Source organism: Manis javanica, chromosome 10, assembly GCF_040802235.1.
Source record: "Manis javanica isolate MJ-LG chromosome 10, MJ_LKY, whole genome shotgun sequence".
In the NCBI taxonomy this organism is placed as follows: domain Eukaryota; kingdom Metazoa; phylum Chordata; class Mammalia; order Pholidota; family Manidae; genus Manis; species Manis javanica.
The window spans coordinates 25,105,031-25,124,417 of NC_133165.1; the positions used below are offsets into that span (position 1 = coordinate 25,105,031).

At 45.3% G+C, this 19,387-nt stretch overlaps 1 protein-coding gene across 1 annotated transcript in view; it reads left to right on the top strand.

Moving 5' to 3' along the window:
* Positions 1-19,387, top strand: part of DNAAF5 (dynein axonemal assembly factor 5) — a 45,762-nt gene that overhangs the window by 22,679 nt on the left and 3,696 nt on the right. Inside the window, exons 9-12 of the mRNA XM_037008945.2 lie at positions 2,136-2,283; positions 3,898-4,048; positions 4,778-4,934; positions 6,798-6,989. Of these exons, the coding sequence (XP_036864840.2) occupies positions 2,136-2,283; positions 3,898-4,048; positions 4,778-4,934; positions 6,798-6,989 (648 nt within the window). The remainder of the gene's footprint in view (positions 1-2,135; positions 2,284-3,897; positions 4,049-4,777; positions 4,935-6,797; positions 6,990-19,387) is intronic.

Here is a 19,387-nt window from a genome sequence, read left to right on the forward strand (position 1 = left end):
TGACATTTGAGACCAAGAGAAGAAAAAAGGCAGAGACAAAGGGAACGTCCTCAGGGAGGGGACAGGGCGAGCCGCACGAAGTAGAAGCAGAGTGGGAAACATAGATGAACACGTGGGGTGCCACTTGTTTGTCGGGTTAGGCACACAGAGCGTGTGCTTGGTGTTGCCAGGCTGCAAGCCATGGGCACTGCTGGCAGCACTGTGAGGAGCCCATCTGCCGGGAAGCAGTTTATTGAGCTGCAGGCATTACCACTGGGTATATAGCCATTTATCCAGCAGGAGATTTGTGACTGTACTGGGGGAGGCGTCCCCACTGTGGAGAAGGCTGTGTTCCCAGCTGCACTCAGCAGGTCAGTTGAGCAGCAGAGTCTAGAAGTGGCCCCAGCACCTCACAGGGAGTTAGCAACACAGCGATGCTCCCATGGCAGAAATGCCCCAACACTGAGAGCGGTTGTCATCAGGGTTATGGCAGCACAGGGGACACAGCGTGCATGGGGAGACGGCCGCGGGCCCAGGTCCACACTCCACAGGGGCAAGGGGCCTGCAGTTAAGTGCCAGTTTGGGGTTCTGTTTTTTTAACATTCTTGGTACCATGTGGTCTGCTTCAAAACCCCAGCAGCCCATCAACAACAGGCCTTCAAAGTGGGTGTTGCACTCTCTTCTCTGTTTAAGCTGGAACTCATGTCTTAATTCCAATGTGTGAAAATGTAGAAAAAGCCAAAGAGGCAAGAGACTCCAGAAATGCAGCCAGCCTGGGTGTCCTGAGGACATGGGACCTGCCCAGCCCATGTGGGGAGCAGGTCCTCCCTCCACACCTGCCTCCAAGGCCCCCAGATCCGGGCTCCCGGGAGGCCCTCTGGGTGAGGCACCTCCCACCCTCAGGCCACCTTGCCACTGGAACAGAAGTGTCCCATAAAGGACATGCCCAGCTCAGACGGTGCTAGGAAGGTGGGCCGAGGGCAAGGCCTGGGGCCCAGAGACGAGGACCCTGGAGCCAGGCTTGCTGTGGAGGGCATTTCCTACACTCAAATATGCCATAACTATCAACAAATGCCCTGCAGTCTTGAGTTTTTTCTCCTTGTTTTAATTAGGGAGTGTTTGTTTTAACACAGACCTTAAGTGTTAAAAATGATGTCTTCACTTCCCAGCAGGAAACATGCTCAGGTTGACAGTGTTTGCGGGAGGGGCAGCAAGGTGCTCTCTGGACTTGATGCCTCCCTCATGTTTGTGCGTTTTCTCCATTTCCCATTGTGAGCGGAGCGGCTTGATGGCCTGATGGTCACTACCAAGCACTCTCACCGCCCTCCTCTGAGGGCAGGTGTCCAGGTGTCTTCTATGCAATATTAAAAGAAAATAAGCCTCAGAGGGTCTGAGCAAAGACCTGGCACTCACCCGTGCTGGAGGTACCCTGCCCACAGGCCACTGTCCTGATGGCTGTTTCTGTGCTTTGGTTTTTGTCTTTTTTTCTTCCCCCAGACCCAGACATAGCTCCAGGTTAATGGGCTGCCTCCCCATGTCTCATCTCACCGCTCAGACGCCAAGGTGTGGGGCAATGCATCATGAAAGGCTTAGGTGCTTTGCACATACCCTTGTTTGTTATGAGCAAGCACACTGGTGCGGAGCACAGCAGCCTGAGAGTCACCTTTATAGGCCTGGGACACCGCAGCCTGCCTGTTGGCACAGGGCGGGTGGAGAGGTGCTTTATGACCCGTGTGCTTGTGGGCGACAGCCCCCGTCTAGACCCCCAGAGACTCTTTTATTCCAGTCACGAGCTGGTGAGTTGCCAGGTACTAAATATCAGGACCTGTGTGTGAAACCTTTTTATAGCACAGGGAGTGTTGTGTCCAGTTCTCCGCCAAGTGACAAGTTTGAGAAGCATGATAGCTGCCAAGTATTAAACACCTTACATGCTCTGAAAATTCATTTTGGTTGATCTTTTAAATACTTGTGGCTCAAATTTTTTTTTAAGAACTTGGAAAAATAAAATAGAAAGTTGACATGCTGAACAATTGGAGTGAGTTGGGGTTGTATGTCTTGTTCACTTTCCTTTGATAACCATACCACCCTCTGTAAAGGAGAGGCATGTAGCAGGCCTGGCCCCATCGCATGATGACCAGCTGCCGTTTTTCTTCCAGGCCCTGCCCTCGGAGAGGCACTACCCCAGCTCATCCCCATGGTCAGGAGCTGCCTGCAGCCGGCACGAGACCCCCAGATGCGCCTGCAGCTCTTCTCCGTCCTGTCCAGGGTGCTGCTGGCGGCCCAGGAGACTGTGGACTCCCGAGGGTGGGTGGCTCCACCTCCATGCGCCTTGTCCACCACCCCACCTGAGGTCCCAGGTGGGAGGTGGGAGTCCCCAGTCCTGGCTCCCCACCCTTTCGGTGAGCAGTGCAGTCAGGGCAGCCGGCACCATGCAAAGGGACGCTGAACTGAAGTCGCTGCTGCACCGTTGCTGCCCTCTCACAGGGTGGGAGGTTTGGAGAATGTTAACTGTTAATGGCTTATAGATTAGCTGTTCTTAGTTCTAAAGGCATTTTGGTACCTTTCAAACCTAACAATTGAATCACCATTGATGGTTAAAACATGCAAAGCTCTTCTGTTACCCAGAGAGCTTTTAGGTGCATTAAAACACGAAGGATTTTTGACAGAGACGCTGGGGAGCTCCAAGCAGCCTGGGTGGATCCCTCCCCACAGTGGGCCCAGACTTGTCCTGAGTCCTGCTCTGGGGAGCAACCCCTCTGGGGCCCTGCCGTTTTCCTTTGTTAAATTGGCAAAATGTCCCAAACACCCAAACACAAGAGGTGGGCAGAGCCCACATGCTGGTCCCTCTCAGTGAGGGCCTGGGAGCGAATGGGGACCCATCCCCTCGGGGAACATGTCTGTCAGGACTGGAAACCCCTGTGCTGCTGGGTTGTGAAGTTTCCTGTGGAAATAATTGAGTTGTTCAGACTTTTCTGCCTGTCACACGGATCTCCTCACTGCCATTGGGCCTCTAGCCAGCCCACCAACTCGGCTGCAGAAAGCTTTATTTCCTGCCAGCCTGCAAAGACTTGTAGGCTGAAAGGGGACCATAAAGACACATGGAGGAGAGCTCTGGCGGCCATCCAGTTATTAAGCAGATCTCTGTGTAGATGACCCTTAAGGTGTGTGAGCACAGCCAGCCTGTTACTCTTCGAACCTGTGCTCCACCTCAGCAAGGGCCCGACCCCAGCTGAGTGCAGCTGAGGCTGGACTGAGTTCCCAAAAGGAGCTGCACTTGAAGGGTTTTTGTGGGAAGAAATTGGCATGAGAAGAGAATCGTCCAACTTGGAATTATTTCTTTTCCAGCCCTATTCCTACAGGCAGGACAGATTGAGAAGAACACTACTTGGCTTTGATTCTTAGGGTTATAAAGTGGTAGAATCAGGAAGCATCTAACTGCTTAATAGGAACAGTTGCAAGGGAGCCCATGGCTGACTCCTCTGTCTTGTGTGCCCTTCACCAGACCAGTGTCCTCAGGCCTCCGCAGGTCCTGCCCAGGGGTGGGTACAGGTGCAGGGGTCTGAGCAGGGCTGGCTTCTGCCATTGGGCGTCCCCACCTTGGACACAGGAGAGTCAGGAAGGGTCACTGTCTGATGGAAGCACCCAAGAGAGATTTGGGGGCAGGCTGTGTCCAAGGATGTGCCAAGTCTGGGAGGATGGCCCCTTGGTTGGAGAGCCACCCTTATGAAAAAGGGGTGCTCGTGCAGCAGGGCACCCTGAACAAAGTCCCTGAGTGCCCCCTGCCCTGCCGCCCACCCGCTCGGCTTTCTGTAGCTGCCCCACGGAAGCCGAGGGCCTCTGTGCTAGTCTCATTTCTGCTGGGCTTCCCATTTGGCTTGCCCTCCCAGGCTGACATGCTCTCCCATGTTTCCACCCCAGCCAGTTTCACAGCTACCTGGACACAGTGACAACAGACATCTTTGTCCCCAATCTGCAGTGGCATGCAGGGAGGACGGCTGCAGCCATCCGCACGGCGGCTGTGTCCTGCCTCTGGGCGCTTGTCAGCAGCAGGGTCCTGTCAGACGAGCAGGTAGGGCTCGCACACCCCAGGCCCTACATTTCCCTCGCAGACCTCTTCAGGGATAAGAGCTCGGGTGGCTTCGGATGGCAAAACACTGCTTTCCAAAATACATGGGGGCGTGGGGGCTGGAGTGTTAAGAGCAGGTGCTACGTGGAGGTCTGCAGAAAGCACCTTCTTCTCTGATCATCTTGGGGGTTTCTTAGGTTTATAAGAATGTAATCACCAGTAGCTAATTAAATTGGACAGACCTTGGGCCTTCTGCTCTATTTTTATTCCCATCTCCAGCTAATAAGGGAATTAAGGAAATAATAGAAACAGTTTTAAAACACTGAGGTTATTTCATACTGGTGCCTTCACGCCATGGAAGGCGTCACTGCGTGTGAGCACCACCTCCACACTGAACAGCTGTGATTTAAATTAAAATGTCTCTAGATTTTACTACCCACGATACCCATTCATGCTAGCAAGTAGTCAGCTATGTAGGATGTATGCCTCAACCGGATTTTCTAATGGACTTTCTGAGAAATCAGCTGGCCCAAGGTAAAAGGGTTCAGATTATCTAGATTGTAAAATCAAGATTCAAGTCTGCTTGTTACATAGAAATGTCAAAGTGGCATTCCACACCCCATTAATTACATTTGTACCAAAGCTGCATCTCTTACCACGAATGAACTGCAGCCTTAGTGCCAGGACAGCGCCAGTCATGAATCCCATCTCATGTGTTTTTACCAATCACAGATACAAGATGTGCAGGAAACCCTGATGCCTCAAATTCTAACCACTCTGGAAGAAGACTCACCAACGACTCGATTAGTTTCATGCCGAATTATTGACATATTTTTAAAAACCCCTGGTGGTGTGATTAATCCGGATAAGTTCATCAAGATTTACCCTGGTAGGACATGTTTCTTCTCCAAAGTGTATGTACTTGCCTGGCAGCTGTTTTCTTTTATGGGAAAAATAGAAAATGCTACTTTGTCTTTTGGTCAAGCTGGTGCTGAAGCCAAACACGGCAGTGACAGAAAAACATCCCTGAGTAAACAGCACAGCACAAAGAACAAGGCAGGCATCTTGTGACCAGAATGGGGGCAGCAGAAGCAGGGTGGGAGCTCAGGCTCCCCCAGCAGCTGGGGTGCAGCCCCGTAATGTGGGAGGGACCCCCCTCAAAGCAGGAGCCATGGCCAGGCGCTCTGAGTAAGAACCAGTGGGGCACAAGGCTGGTGATGTGCCTGGAAACGCAGGGTCACAGCCTCTTTGGAGCCCCGGCACCAGGTGAATCTCACGCAGAAGCAGAGTCGGCAGCAGTGAGCAGGGTAGTGAGTCGGGGGAGGTGCACCCTCAGGGGGCACAGGACTTGTGCCAGGACAGACAGCTGTCCCTGATGCTGTGGAAACACAATTCACAGAACCTCAAGCTTCCTTGCAAAGATGCCCTCAGAACAGGGCGCAGAGGACGGCACAGGGAGTGCAACGTGGGCCTCCAGCCATGCTCTGAGCTCCAGAGTGAGGCACAGGAGTTTCCAGAACTGAAGTCGGATGTGACTTCAAAGTGTGGGCTGATGCTGAGTAGGAAGCACCTCCACAAGTCTCGGGGAAACCCTTTCCCACTGGTTCTTTCAAGCTTGTTTTTCTTTTTCCTTCTGAAGCAGCATTTATCCCTACTCAATCTTCCTGGTTCCATTTTTGAACAAGTCCAACTGGTGTGATTTGTTGACTGTTAGGATTAGCTGGGATTTTGCTCACTTTTTAAAACAAAGCCTGCAAAAAAATCACACATATTTGGGCATTTGTCCTCCAACTTATTGCAAATTAGCATGGGGTTATTTGATTGCAGACTCCTCCGTGGTGCCCTCATTTTGTGGGACCAAGTCTGTGCTGTGTGCAGGGGCATATTGAGGAGTTACCACCAACTTGGCTAGGGGAGGGGCACCTGAGGCCCTGAAAGCCCTTCCATGAAAGTGCACAAATGCAGACACAGCAGGCCCCCTCCTGCCCGGGTCAGCGATTTCTCAGGAGTGGGGACTTCAAATGATTACTCGTGTATTTGCAGGCCCTGGAGTCGGGAGCCACCTTTATATGGGAACACAGTAGGAAACTAGCTGCACATTGGTCCACAGTTGGCCTGAGCCCATGGAAAATGGCCATAGAGGAACACATCCTTGTTCTGCAGCATACTAGCTGGCTGGCTGGGGACAAGTACCAACCAAAACACACTGGCCACAGGGCTAGAGAGGCCTTGTAGATCACATGAGACAAGCATGCATTTGATAAAATCCTGTTCATTGACAGCACAAGTTTGTACCTGTGGGGAGGATCGCTATTCGGTCTCAGGCAGCAGAATGTCTGGTCCCAGAGGCTCAATTGGTGAAGGTGGCGGCAGCTGTCCCCAGGCTGCAGCTCTGTCCCCAGAGCCTGTGGCAGGCGGGACTGGCAGACACCATCCTGTGCTGTCTGCTCATTGGGGAGCATCTTGGGGCCCCTTGCAGGTGAGGGAATGTGCAGAGAAGCTCAGGTGACACATTCCTGCAGCCTGTGTCCACGTGTCTACCCTCTGGCCAAAGTGGTCAAGGGATCCTGTACACCAGGAGCCACCACCCTGCACCTCCCACATGAGCTCTGGGTGCACGGAGTGTTCCCCCAGGATACAGGTGTCCAGGACCTGGGGTAGTGCCCCATGGGTGTCTAGCACCTACTGGGTGTGTGGCCTGAGCCTCCTGCCCTGGGCCCTGTCTCACACCCCATTCTGGCCCCTCTTCTAGAACTCTTGAAACGCCTGGATGATGTTTCCAGTGACGTGAGGCTAGCAGCTTCCTCTGCCTTAGTCACCTGGCTGGCACGTATCAGAAACGAGGACGGGAGGTCCTTCTACCAAAGTCATGTCCAGTTCCTGTACAAGGAACTCTTGGTGTACCTGGATGATCCAGAGGGCGCCACCCAGGACGCAGTCTTAGGTAAGCTTCAGTGACTTGTCATTCCTATTATGAGAGCATCAATATGCATCTTCCCAGCTGAGCACTTTGACAAGCTGCACTTGGGTACAGTGGGCCGCACCATCCCGGCTGCCCTGTGTGCAGCGTCTCAGGACCCCTTTGTACTCACGGACTTACTGGAGAGCCCAAAGGGCTTTTGTCTTCATGCGTTAGAGCCTGTGATATTTACCATAATAGGAATTAAAATTAGGAAAATGTTAAGATATTCATTAGTTGGTTTACAATAAGCCCATTCTGTATTAACATAAGTAACTTGTTTTTGAAAGATGTATCTTCAAACACAAAATAACATTTTGTGCAGGAGGGGCATTGTCACCTGTCTGCAAATATCTTTAAAGTCTAGCTTGATAGACAACGAGACTTTCCCATTGGCTTCTGCATTCAGTTGGTTATGATATATATTGTTTTGGTTGAAGTATGACAAAATCTGGCCTTACACAAATGAGTATTTAATAACTGTTCTGAGTAACTGTGAGTATTCTTTGATCAGGCAGTGGTCATGTCCTAACGGTTACTTGGAGTGTCACCATACTGGCTGCATGAAGTCCATGGGTCCATCCTGCACTCTGCATCCTCCATCCCAGCTTCCCTGCCTCCCATCCAGCTGGCTAATCCTGTTAGGAGCCATGCATCGGCTGCATTGCCATTGCTTCCAAATTGCTCACAGGCATACCTGGGAGGTGCCGGGATCCAGCTGTTCCCCATTTTTACCTTCTCAGCCCTCTGCCTTCCTCCAGGACCTCCTGCCCAAAGGGGGTGCTGTGTCCCCCTGAGGAGGTTGGGCTCCTCCACCTGTGCCCATAGGACTGTGCCCAGGGCACTTCTGTCCAGTGTGCAATCTTATTCCCCCACCTTTAAAAAACAAAGACACCAAGGAGGAGCCAAGATGGCGGCATGAGTAGTTCAGTGGAAATCTCCTCCCAAAAACGTATATATTTTTGAAAATGCAACAAATGCAACTATTCCTAAAAGAGAGACCAGTGGATACAGTACAACAGCCTGGCTATATCTACATCTGCGAGAACTCAGCATCACACAAAGCAGGTAAGATACAAGTTGCTGCCTAGCAGGACCCGAGCACCCCCGCACCCCAGCTCCTCGGCTGGAAGAAAGGAGTTGGAGCAGGGAGGGAGTGAAAGCCTAGGACTGCTAAACAACCAGCTCTAGTAATCCGCACCAGGAGCGCAGACACATGGTACATGGTATGCTGGATATTAGAGAAACAGAAGGGCAAAATCTGTGAGCAGGTCCCTACAACCAGCTCCCCTGGCACAAAAGAAAAGTGAGTGCTTTTCGAAAGTCTTAAAGGGACAGGGACCTCACAGCTGGACGGAATTGTCTCAGCACACTCAGCCCAGCAGCTGGGAATCCCGGGGAACTCCAGGCGACCTAATCCCCTAGGCGGCAGCACAGCTCTAAAGCCCCTTACGGTGATAAGCAGCCAGCCAGTTGATCCCCCGGCCGGCGCGGATCCCGACACACCAGTCAAATAGTGTGTGAGCTGGCAGTGGCTGTGGCCGAGTGAGCAGCCCAGGAGCAGCCCATGCGAGCTGGAGGTGGCAGCCAAGCAAGGGGCCTGGGAGCAACCCGTGCAGGACCGCAGCACCAGAGTGAGTGGCCCGTGTGAGCCCACAGTGGTGGTGGCCGAGTGGCCCAGGAGCAACTACACCCCCAGCAGCCACCCAGAATCTCCTCCCGGCACACAGCCACCCGGGCCAGACCCAAAGGCCACTGCCAGCACACAGCTGCCCAGCGGGGGTGCCACTCTTGCAGGAGAGCACACCCGGCACACCTGCCACTCCCCACAGGGCTCTGCCCTACCCTGATGGAGACCGAGCCCACAGCAGCTTAGGGGATTAATCCGGAGGCTGCTCCAGGAGTGCGGATGACCAACACAGGCAGCAGAGAAGGGCAAGGTGACCAGCAAACAGGAAATGACTTTGTTTTCCCAGCTGACACATGTGCTACCTGCCTATAGCTACCTCTATCACCATGAAAAGGCAGAAGAATTTGGTCCAGTCCAAAATTACCCAGACAACCCCCAAGAGAGGGCTTGGGGAGATAGATTTAACCAATCTCCCCAAAAAAAGAATTCAAAATAAAGGTCATAACCATGCTGATGGATCCGCAGAGAAATATGCAAGAGTTAAAGGATAAAGTTGGGAGGGAAAATACAGAAATAACAGTCTCTGGAAGGACTTAAGAGCAGACTGGATGAGGTGCAAGAGGCCATTGATGGAATAGAAACCAGAGAACAGGAACACAGAGAAGCTGATGCAGAGAGAGACAAAAGGATCTCCAGTAATGAAAGAATATTAAGAGAACTGTGTGACCAATCCAAACGGAAAAATATTCGCATTATAGGGGTACCAGAAGAAGAGAAAGAAAAAGGGATAGAAAGTGTCTTTGAAGAAATAATTGCTGAAAACTTCCCCAAACTGAGGGAGGAAATAGTCTCTCAGACCATGGAAGCCCACAGAACTCCCAACACAGGGGTCCCAAAGAGGACAACACCAAGACACTTAATAATTAAAATGGCAAAGATCAAAGACAAGGACAGAGTATTAAAGGCAGCCAGAGAGAGAAAAATGGTCAACTACAAAGGAAAACCCATTAGGCTATCATCAGACTTCTGAACAGAAACCTTACAGGCCAGAAGAGAATGGCATGATTTATTTAATGCAACAAAACAGAAGGCCCTTGAACCAAGAATACTGTATCCAGCATGATTATCATTTAAATATGAAGGAGGGATTAAACAATTCCCAGACAAGCAAAAGTTGAGGGAATTTGCCTCCCACAAACCACCTCTACAGGGTATTTTAGAGGGCCTGTTCTAGACGGGAGCACTCCTAAAACTAAACAGATGTCACCAGAGAAAATAAAATCACAGCAAAGAAACCAGACCAACCAAATACTAACTAAAGGCAAAAAATAAAATCAACTACTCACAAAAGCAGTCAAAGGAAACACAAAAGCACACAGAATAAAACACCTAACATACAAAGAATGGAGGAGGAGGAATAAGAAGGGAGAGAAAAGAATCATCAGACTGTGCTTATAATAGCTTAATAAGTGAGTTAACTTACACGGTTAGATAGTAAGGAAGCTAACCTTGAACCTTTGGTAACCACGAATCTAAAGCCTGCAATGGCAATAAGTTCGTATCTCTCAAAATCACCCTAAATGTAAATGGACTGAATGCACCAATCAAAAGACACAGAGTAACAGAATGGATAAAAAAGCAAGACCCATCTATTTGCTGCTTGCAAGAGACTCACCTCAAACCCAAAGAAATACACAGACTTAAAGTCAAGGGATGGAAAAAGATATTTCATGCAAACAATAGGGAGAAAAAAAGCAAGTGTAGCAGTACTGGTTTCAGACCAAATAGACTTCAAAACAAAGAAAGTAACAAGAGATAAAGAAGGACATTACATAATAATAAAGGGGTCAGCCCAACAAGAGGATATAACCATTATAAATATATATGCACCCAATACAGGAGTACCAACATATGTGAAACAAATACTAACAGAATTAAAGGAGGAAATAGAATGCAATGTATTTGATCTAGGAGACTTTAACACATCAGTCACTCCAAAGGAAAGATCCACCAGACAAAAAATTAGTAAGGACACAAAGGCACTGAACAACACACTAGAACAGATGGACTTAACAGACATCTACAGAACTCTACACCCAAAAGCAGCAGGATACACATTCTCCTCAAGTGCACATGGAACATTCTCCAGAATAGACCACACACTAGGCCACAAAAAGAGCCTCAGTAAATTCAAAAAGATCGAAATTCTACCAACCAGCTTTTCAGTCCACAAAGGCATAAAACTAGAAATAAATTGTACAAAGAAAACAAAAAGGCTCACAAACATATGGAGGCTTAACAACATGCTCCTAAATGATCAATGGATCAATGACCAAATTTAAACAGAGATCAAGCAATATATGGAGACTAATGACACAGCAACATAAAGACTCAACTTCTGTGGGATGCAGCGAAAGCAGTTCTAAGAGGAAAGTATATAGCAATCCAGGCCTATCTAAAGAAGGAAGAACATTTCCAAATGAATAGTCTAACATCACAATTATTGAAATTGGAAAAAGAAGAACAAATGAGGCCCAAAGTCAGCAAAAGGAGGGATGTAATAAAGATCCAAGAAGAAATAAATAAAACTGAGAACAATAAAACAATAGAAAAAAATCAATGAAACTAAGAGCTGGTTCTTTGAAAAATTAAACAAAATAGATAAGCCTCTAGCCAGACTTATTAAGAGAAAAAAAGAATCTACACACATCAACAGAATCAGAAATGAGAAAGGAAAAATCATGACAGACCCCACAAAAATACAAAAAATTATTAGAGAATACTACGAAAATCTATATGCTAACAAGCTGCGAAATCTAGAAGAAATGGACAACTTCCTAGAAAAATACAACCTTCCAAGACTGACCAAGGAAGAAACAGAAAATCTAAACAGACCAATTACCAGCAAAGAAATTGAATCGGTAATCAAAAAAACTACCCAAGAACAAAACTCCTGGGCCAGATGGATTCACGACTGAATTTTATCAGACATATAGAGAAGACATAATACCCATTCTCAAAGTTTTCCAAAAAATAGAAGAGGAGGGAATACTTCCAAACTCATTCTGTGAAGCCAGCATCACTCTAATACCAAAACCAGGCAAAGACACCACAAAAAAAGAAAATTATAGACCAATATCCCTGATGAACATAGATGCAAAAATACTCAACAAAATATTAGCAAACCAAATTCTAAAATACATCAAGAAGATCATACACCATGATCAAGTGGGATTCATCTCAGGGATACAAGGATGGTACAACATTCGAAAATCCATCAACATCATCCACCACATCAACAAAAAGAAAGACAGAAACCACATGATCATTTCCATACATGCTGAAAAAGCATTTGACAAAATTGAACATCGATTCATGATAAAAACTCTCAACAAAATGGGTATACAGAGCAAATACCTCAACATAATAAAGGCCATATACCACAAACCCACAGCCAACATCATACTTAATAGCGAAAAGCTGAAAGCTTTTCCTCTGAGACCAGGAACAAAACAGGGATGCCCACTCTCCCCACTGTTACTCAATATAGTACTGGAGGTCCTAGCCACGGCAATCAGACAAAACAAAGAAATACAAGGCATCCAGATTGGTAAAGAGGAAGTCAAACTGTCACTATTTGCAGATGACATGGTACTGTACATAAAAAAACCTAAAGACTCCATTCCAAAACTACTAAAACTAATATCTGAATCCAGCAAACTTGCAGGGTACAAAATTAATACACAGAAATCTGTTGCTTTCCTATACACTAATGACAAATTAACAGAAAAAGAAATCAGGAAAACAATTCCATTCACAATTGCATCAAATAGAATGAAATATCTAGGAATAAACCTAACCAAGGAAGTGAAAGACCTATACCCTGAAAACTATAAGACACTCTTAAGAGAAATTAAAGAGGACACTAACAAATGGAAACTCATTCCATGCTCTTGGCTGGGAAGAATTAATATTGTCAAAATGGCCATTCTGCCTAAAGCAATCTACAGATTCAATGCAATGCCTATCAAAATACCAACAACATTCTTCAACAAACTAGAGCAAATAGTTTTAAAATTCATATGGAACCACAAAAGACCCCGAATAGCCAAAGCAATCCTGAGAAGGAAGAATAAAGCAGGGGGCATCTCGCTTCCCAACTTCAAGCTCTATTACAAAGCCACAGTAATCAAGACAATTTGGTACTGGCACAAGAACAGAGCCACAGACCAGTGGAACAGAATAGAGAGTCCAGATATTAACCCAAACATATACGGTCAATTAATATACGATAAAGAGCTATGGATGTACAATGGGGAAATGACAGCTTCTTCAACAGCTGGTGTTGGCAAAACTGGGCAGCTACATGTAAGAGAATGAAACTGGATCATTGTCTAACCCCATACCCAAAAGTAAATTTGAAATGGATCAAAGACCTGAATGTAAGTCATGAAACCATAAAACTCTTAGAAAAATACATAGGCAAAAATCTCTTGGACATAAACATGAGCGACTTCTTCATGAACATATCTCCCTGGGTAAGGGAAACAAAAGCAAAAATGAACAAATGGGACTATATCAAGCTGAAAAGCTTCTGTACAGCAAAGGACAACATCAATAGAACAAAAAGGTACCCTACAGTATGGGAGAATATATTCATAAATGACAGATCCGATAAAGGGTTGACATCCAAAATATATAAAGAGCTCATGCACCTCAACAAACAAAAAGCAAATAATCCAGTGAAAAAATGGGCAGAAGAGCTGAACAGACAGTTCTCCAAAGAAGAAATTCAGATGGCCAACAGGCACATGAAAAGATGCTCCACATCATTAGTCATCAGAGAAATGCAAATTAAAACCACAATGAGATATCACCTCACACCAGTAAGGATCACCACCATCCAAAGGACAAACAACAAATGTTGGCGAGGTTGTGGAGAAAGGGGAACCCTCCTACACTGCTGGTGGAACTGTAAACTAGTTCAACCATTGTGGAAAGCAGTATGGAGGTTCCTCAAAAAGCTCAAAATAGAAATACCTTTTGACCCAGGAATTCCACTTCTAGGAATTTACCCTAAGAATGCAGCAGCCCAGTTTGAAAAAGACAGATGCACCCCTATGTTTATCACAGTGCTATGTACAATAGCCAAGAAACGGAAGCAACCTAAGTGTCCATCAGTAGATGAATGGATAAAGAAGATTGGTACATATGCACAATGGAATATTATTCAGCCATAAGAAGAAAACAAATCCTACCATTTGCAACAACATGGATGGAGCTAGAGGGTATTATGCTCAGTGAAATAAGCCAGGCAGAGAAAGACAAATACCAAATGATTTCACCCATATGTGGAGTATAAGAACAAAGAAAAAAGTGAGGGAATAAAACAGCAGCAGACTCACAGAACCCAAGAATGGACTAACAGTTACCAAAGAGAAAGGGACTGGGGAGGATAGGTGGGAAGGGAGGGATAAGGGGGGGAAGAAAGGGGGCATTATGATTAGCATGTATAATGAGGGGGGCATGGGGAGGGCTGTGCAACACAGAGAAGACAAGTAGTGATTCTGCAGCATCTTACTATGCTGATGGACAGTGACTGTGATGGGGTATGTGCGGGGCTTGTGAAGGGGGGCGCCTAGTAAACACAGTGTTCCTCATGTAATTGTAGATTCATGATACAAAAAAAAAACCATAGACACCCTTGATCCCACTTCCCCCATTTTCTCCCTGCAACAGGGCTCCTTGGGAGCGGCTGAGTGTGTGCAAGCTGCCACCCCTTCTCTTGACCTCCACCTCCGCAACTCCCCCAGGGCCAGTCTGTCACATCCCCGCTAACTAGCTGGAACCAGCCTCCTTCTTGGGCCCCTTCTCCCTGCACCTCTGCAGCCCTTGTCACACAACCACTGGCCACCCACCTCTGTCCTGTGGCTTCCAGGATGCCCTGGCTCCTGGGCTTCCTACTCCTGTCCCCCAGCCTCACAGACATCAGGCTTCCCTGCTGCTCTGCTTTCTTGATCTTATCTCACCTCCTGGCTTCAGATGCTGCCTACATGCAGACAGCTCCCATTTACACCCAGGCCAGACATCTGCCCTGAACCCCAGACACACACATGCCCAGCTGCTTGTGGGCACCTCACTGGGTGTTGCAGACTTACCATCAAGCCAAGCTTGGGGCCGCTGCCCCTTGTGCCGGCCCTGCTTCCCATGCTGTGTCCCCACTGCATCTTCATCAGTGAGTGCAGAAACCTCAGAACCAAATCTCCCATGTGGCCTCCCACCCCCACTGCAGTAATAGTCTCCTACAAAGTCTCCCGACCTCCCTCCTGCCGCTGCCTGCTTTAGCCAGAGTCATCCTGCAGCAGGGCTGATCCACCCATTCTCAGCCCAGACGCCTGCTGGCTCCTCATCCCCCCAGAGTTCCACGCCCTCCAGCCCCACCACCTCCCTTGCCATGGGTATCTTTCTCCATCACACTTGACAACATTGTTAATCTTTCTTTACGTTGATGATTGTCCACTGCTCCCAGACCAAAATGTGAATCCACAAGGCTGGATTTTTGTCACCTGCTGTATCTGTAGTGCCAGCACATAGTAGGTTTGCTATAGGTATTTGTTGAATGAATCAGCATCAGCAAATATGATAAGAAAATTGTCTGTTTTTCTAGGCTAGTTGATCTGCTAACACAGAAGCTGTTCCTAAGGTCAGCAGTGCCACCTGAACACCCTCAGGGACCCATCTCTGTCTGCCAACCACTCCCAAGAAGATTCATTTCTAAATTTTTTTGTCCATATTGTAACTATTGTGTATTAATCCAGCAATATCAAATGAATTTAAAATGTTTTAATAGCTTTTTTAAAAAGACTTCATTTTTTTAATTGAGAGGTCACAGCAAAATGGAGGGGAAGGTACAGAGATTTCCCATATACCCCCTGCCCCTGCATGCAGCCTGCGCACTCGCTCCTGACATCCCCACCAGAGAGTGCATTTGCTACAGTTGATTAACCTGCATGGACACATCACTGTCACCCAAAGGCTAGCATGTATGTTAGGATCACCCTCAGAATACGTTCTGCGGGTTTGGACAAACGTATAATAGCAAGAATCGACCACTGTGACACCATACTGAGTCATTTCCCTGCCCTGAAAATCCTTTGTAGTCTGTCTCTCCTGTGACCCTAGATCTTTGTACAGTCTCTATAGTTTTGCCTTTTCCAGGCTGTCATAGAGTTGGAATCACAGTATGGAGACTTTTCAGACTGGTGTCTTTTGCTTAGTGATACACATTTGAAGTTCCTCCATATCTTTCCATGGCTTGATGGCTCATTTCTTGTCAGTACTGAGTGATAGATACTCCATTGTCTTGGTGGACCATTGTTGTTTTTATCTATTCATCTGCTGAAGGATATCTTGGTTGCTTCCAAGTTTTAACAATTATAAATCTGTAAATATATGTATACAGGTTTTTTTGTGTGGACATAACTTCTCAGTTCCTTTGGATAAATACCAAACAGTGCAATTGCTGGATTATATGGTATGTTTAGCTTTGTAAGAGACTGCCAGAGTGTCTTAATAGAGTGGCTGCACCATTTTGTATTCCGACCAACAGTGAATCAGAGTTCCTGTTGCTCCACATCCTTGTCAACATTTAGTGGTGTTGATATTCTGGATTTTGGCCACTCATAGGTGTGTAGTTGGTTTCTCATTTTAATTTGCATGTCCCTGATGACATACAATGAGGAGCATCTTTTCACATGCTTATTTGCTATCTATATATCTTCTTTGGTGAGGTGTGTTAAGGTTTTTGGCCCATTCTTTAATTGGGATGTTTGTTTTGGTTGAGTTTTTAAGAGTTCTTTGTATATTTTGGATAAGTCTTTTATCAGTTATGTCTTTGCAAATATTTTCTCCCAGTCTATGGCTTGTCTTTTCGGGCTCTTAACATTGTCTTTTGCAGAAAAGAGGTTTTTTAATTGTAATGAAATCCAACTTATCAATTGTTTCTTTCATGGATTATACCATTGGTGGTGTATCTAAAAAGTCATTGCCATACCCAAGGTCATTAGGTTTTCTCCTGTGCTATCTTCTAGGAGATTTATAGTTTTTGAAGTTTTATACTTAGGTCTGTGATCCATTTCGAGTTAGTTTTTATGAAGTGTGTAAAATCTGTGTCTAGATACAAATTTTTTTATTATGTAAATGCCCAGTTCTAGTACCACTTGTTGCAAAGATTGTCTTTGTTCCCTTGTACCACCTTTGATCCAATGTCAGAGATTGGATGACTGTATTTATGTGGATCTGTTTCTGGGTTTCCCACTCTGTTCCACTAAACTATTTGTCCTTTTGCCAATACCGTGCTGTCTTGCTGTGTCTATACAGAGAGTCTTGACTGTAACATTAGTCCTCCAGCTCTGTTCTTCTTCAACACTGTGTTGGCTATTCTAGGTCTTTTGCTTCTCTTTTTAAACTTTAGATTTATTTGTCAATATCTACAAAATAACTTGTTGGGATTTTGATTGAGACTGCATTAAATCTATAGATCAAGTTGAGAACAAACATCTTGACAATAGCAAGTCTTCTTATCCATGAACATGGAATATCTCTCCATTTATTTAGTTTTTCTTTTATTTCATTCATCAGAGTTCTATAATTTTCTTCATATACATCTTGTACATATTTCATTAGATTTATACCCAAGTATTTTGTTTTGAGTATACTAATGTAAATGGGATATGGTCTTAATTTCAAATTCCACTTGTTCATTCATTGCTGGCAAATAGGAAGGTAATTGACCTTTGTACATTAACCTTGTATCCTGCAACCTTGCTATAATCACCTATTAGTTCCAGGAGTTTGTCAATTCTTTCATATTTTCCATATAGATGATGTCACCTGCAAACAAAGACAGTTTTATTTCATCTCTCCTAATCTCTATTTTGCCTTTTATTTCCTTTTTTTTTTTTTTTTTTTTTTTTTTTTTTTTTGTCTTACTGCATTAGCTAGGACTTCCAGGATGTTGAAAAGCAATGGTGAGAGGGGGTAGCCTTGCCTTGTTCCTGATTTTAGTGGGAAAGTTTTGAGTTTCTCACCATTAAGTATGATTTGTAACTGTAGGCTTTTTTGTAGATATTTTTTATTGTGTTGAGGAAGTCCCCTCTATACCTAGTTTACTGAAAAGTCTTATCATGAATGGGTTTATCATTAATAGATTTTGTCAAAATGCTTTTCTGCATCTATTGATACAGTGATGTGATATTCTTTTTTAGCCCATTGATGAAACGGAGAACATTAATTGGTTTTGTAAGTTTGAACCAGCCTTGCATACCTGGAATAAATCCCACTTTGTCTTGGTATAGAATTGTTTTTATATATTGTTGGATCAAATTTGCTAATATTTTGTTGAGGGTTTTTGCATCTGTGTTCATGAGAAACAATGGTCTGTAGTTCCCTTTTCTTGTAATGTCAGTTTTATAGTTGGATAATGCTGGCCTCATAGAATGAGTTAAGAAGAGGGATTTTTTGTAGAGGTTCTTTGTCAAAAATCTTTGGTTTTGGTATGAGGGTAATGCTGGCCTCATGTGAATGAATTAGAAGAGTTCCCTCTGCTTCTGTTTTCTGGAAGAGATTACAGAGAACTAGTATAATTTCCTTCTTAAAGATTTGGTGAACCCATCTGTGCCAGGTGCTTTCTGCTCTAGGTCATCAGTTATTGGTGCCATTTCACAGGTATCATCTGTTCTTACATGAGTTGTGGCAGGTTGTGTCTTGTGAGGGGTGGTCATTTATCTAGGTTACCCAGTTTGAGGACAGAGTTGTTCAGAGAACCAACTTTTGATTTTGTGGATTTTCTTTATTGATTCCCAGCTTTCAGTTTCATTGATTTCTGCTCTAATTCTTTCTGATTTCTTTTCTTCTGCTTGCTTTGAATTTAATTTATTCTTCTTTTGCTAGTTTCCTAAGGTGGTGCTTTAGATTATTAGTTTTAGGTCTTCCTTCTTTTCTAATACATGCATGCAATGCTGCAATTCCCCTTTAAGTACCACTTTCACTGCATCCCACAGATTTTGACAAGTTGTGCTTTCATTTTCATTTAGTTCAAAATATTTTTTAATTTCTCTTGAGCTTCCTTCAACAATTATGTGATTTAGAAATGTGCTGTTTAGTCTCCAGCTATTTGGGGATTTTTTCCAGTTATCTCTGTTACTTATTTCTAGTTTAATTCCATTGTGGTCTGGGAGAAGACATATGATTTCTGTTCTTTTAAATTGGTTAAGATATGTTTTATGGCCCAGAATGTGGTCTGTCTTGGTGATATCTTGGTCCATGGGACCTTGGTAAGCGTTAATGTTTTTGAATGAAGTGGTCTGTACGTGTCCATTGTATCCAATTTATGTCCCTACCAGTTTTCTGCCTGGATCTGCCCATTTCTGATAGAGTGGTGTGGAGGTCCCCAAATACACTAGTGAATTCATCTGTTTCTCCCTGAAGCGCCTACCAGTTTTGCCTCACGTAGTTGGATGTCCTGTTATTAAGCGCGTACATATTATGGATCAGTATGTCTTCTTGGAGAACAGACCCTTTATTGTTATGTAATGCCTTCTTAATTCCTGGTAACTTTACTTGCTTTGCAGTCTGCTGTGTTTATAGCTGTTTTACTTGAATATGAAGCTTATCTCTACTGTTTATTATTTTCATAATAGTAATTGGTTTAATATTATTTTTAACATTTTAAAGGTATTTTGCTGTTTTACAG